This window comes from Acartia tonsa, chromosome 2 (genome assembly GCF_053477335.1).
Source record: "Acartia tonsa isolate MP-2025a chromosome 2, ASM5347733v1, whole genome shotgun sequence".
In the NCBI taxonomy this organism is placed as follows: domain Eukaryota; kingdom Metazoa; phylum Arthropoda; class Copepoda; order Calanoida; family Acartiidae; genus Acartia; species Acartia tonsa.
This window is the reverse complement of record NC_137261.1, coordinates 45,361,352-45,363,635: the sequence shown is the minus strand read 5'-3', so window position 1 is coordinate 45,363,635 and position 2,284 is coordinate 45,361,352. Positions and strand designations below refer to the sequence as shown.

Here is a 2,284-nt window from a genome sequence, read left to right as displayed (position 1 = left end):
TATCTGACCATTGAACGAACAACATCTAAATACAAAAGTGAAAGAATAAAGAATAAAGGATAGTGAAACATAGATTTATGCTACAAAGTCGCTTGTGATATTAATCGTTTAAGTTTTTTCTAAAAATTTATTTTTCCCTCCCTCCCACTCCCTTAAATTTTTCATCAGTATGTTTTAATTTTATAGCATTTTTTCTTTATATATTTTTCCCTTTCATAATTTGCCGGTTTTTTATGCACGTGGTTTTTGATAGGGCAATAATAGATAGTTTCATGATTCAAATTTCAAATTTCATGTTATAAGACTTAATTTTAAAATTTTTTATAGGGGTCATTTTTAATGTCGATTCGATTTATTTCTTTTAAATATTAATTTATCATTCATAATGCTTCGTTTATTTTTATATGAGTTCATTCTAGATTTTTTGATTTATATTTGATATAAATTTTTCAGATTTTTTATCATAAGCCTTTTTGTTTCTATCTCATACGGCGCATATTTACACATAAGATGGCCGACGGTGAGGATGAGATGCAGTTGCCACATTTGGGTGATATAGCCCAAGAATTGCCGGCATTTGAGGATGAAAACGGTTTCGAACCTGTATCTCCAGGTATTATTTTAATTGATAGACTATTGGTTATTAAGTATAGAGTTTTTCTTGTAATCACGTATCTTGATAAAGACCTATGGTTATATACGTTACATCAATTCTTGTTTTTTAAAAAAAAAAAAAAAAATTTTTTCGACTCGTGCATACACTTGTTTAAGGCACAATAATAGATAAATATACTTTAGCTGAATTGCAAATCTGTCGACTAAATTCATGGTTTTTCATGTCGGACATGTTTTGTTTAGTTTTAACCATTCAAAATAGCAGTTGCAATGTATAAATGAAAATCGATAATTGAAATAGTTTTTTAATTTTTAGCAGCGGACGTAGATGATGATCCTGCCGTTGATAGTGACGAAAGTGTCCATGATCAAGAGGATCAGATTGACGCCGCTCATGCGCAGTTCCATGAATCACAACCAGCTCCTATGATGGATGAAATTGCGGAGGCGGATCGAATGAATGATGGAAATGGAAGAGATCCAGCGGAATTGTTGGCCATGCTAGGTGATGATGCACCAATGGGAGCCAGACCGTTTCGGGCTTCCACACCTCTCATTCCAGCGCCTCAATCGTACATTCAACAAGAGAGGGCCAGATATGGTCAGCATGATCATATTAATAGAGTAGCACAGCATCACCCTCAGCATCTACCACAGTGTCGGCCTGGTCCAGTTCATTATCCATCTCAGAATCAGGCAATGAATTTTAGTAATGTTAACATAAATGCGGCACCATATATGGCAGGAGGCGCGGCAGCTAGGCCCCAACCGCAGCAAAACGGCGAACGCATACGCCATAGGTCGGAGGAACTACCCAGAGTGCCGACAAAATCAGCTCAGCCTGTCATGCCTCCACGTGGTACATGTCATGACCGAGGATCAGCGGCTGACAGGCCCTTGTCTGTCGATAATTCGGGCCAGGTACCAAACAGTGCTCTTATCGACGTAATTCGCATGCTAGTCAGCGACAGAAATCAGAAAAACCAGCAGAGCTCCAGTGCTTCTCAACCATCGACCAGCAATGGTGTTGGCGGTGTCCAGCAACAGCAAGTTCAGCAGCAGCAGAGGGCTGGCATGCAAGCGTCTCAAGCGGCCAATTTTCAACAGGCTACGCCGTTTCCCCAAGGTTGGCAGATGGTCGCGTTACCAAGCAGAAGACTTGTCGCAGGCGTGCCTACAAAAACGAAGCCGCCCGGTTTCTGCCTAGTACATTATGCCGTTACGCAACAAACCAGACTGGGAAAAATAACTGAGGTCAATGCGCAGAATTGCCGTGACTCCAGTTATTTGAGGTTGATGCAGAAGACTGGCCTCGATCTATTGTCTGTTCAGAATTATATCGAGGTAACATTATTACAATTATTCGACAAAGAGTATCGTTCACAGTTCTAGTCTTCTCTCTTTTTTACAGTTTTTTTTCGAGAAATTTTTTAATTTCACAAGTACTGTGGCAGTGAGACTTGTTGTTATCTTTAATACTATAGATCTTAATAAGCACTAGAGCGGTTTATCTAAACAATGTAATACTTGAGGTTTTTGTTGTATACCACCATATTTGATTTAAGTAACATTTAAGTGTTATAAGAATTTGTTACGATTTTAAACTATAATTTAGGATGCAGTTCGCGAGCTTTACAATTTGTATTTGCCTCCTGAGGCCCACGCCACC

At 38.7% G+C, this 2,284-nt stretch overlaps 1 protein-coding gene across 1 annotated transcript; it reads left to right on the top strand.

Moving 5' to 3' along the window:
* The first annotated feature begins 349 nt into the window (after positions 1–349).
* LOC145311977 (uncharacterized) lies at positions 350–2,033 on the top strand. Its single transcript, XM_080151055.1, has 2 exons — positions 350–613; positions 932–2,033. The coding sequence occupies exons 1-2, from the start codon at positions 511–513 to the stop codon at positions 2,005–2,007; spliced, it is 1,179 nt and encodes a 392-aa protein (XP_080007181.1). The 5' UTR covers positions 350–510; the 3' UTR covers positions 2,008–2,033.
* The last annotated feature ends 251 nt before the right edge of the window (positions 2,034–2,284 follow it).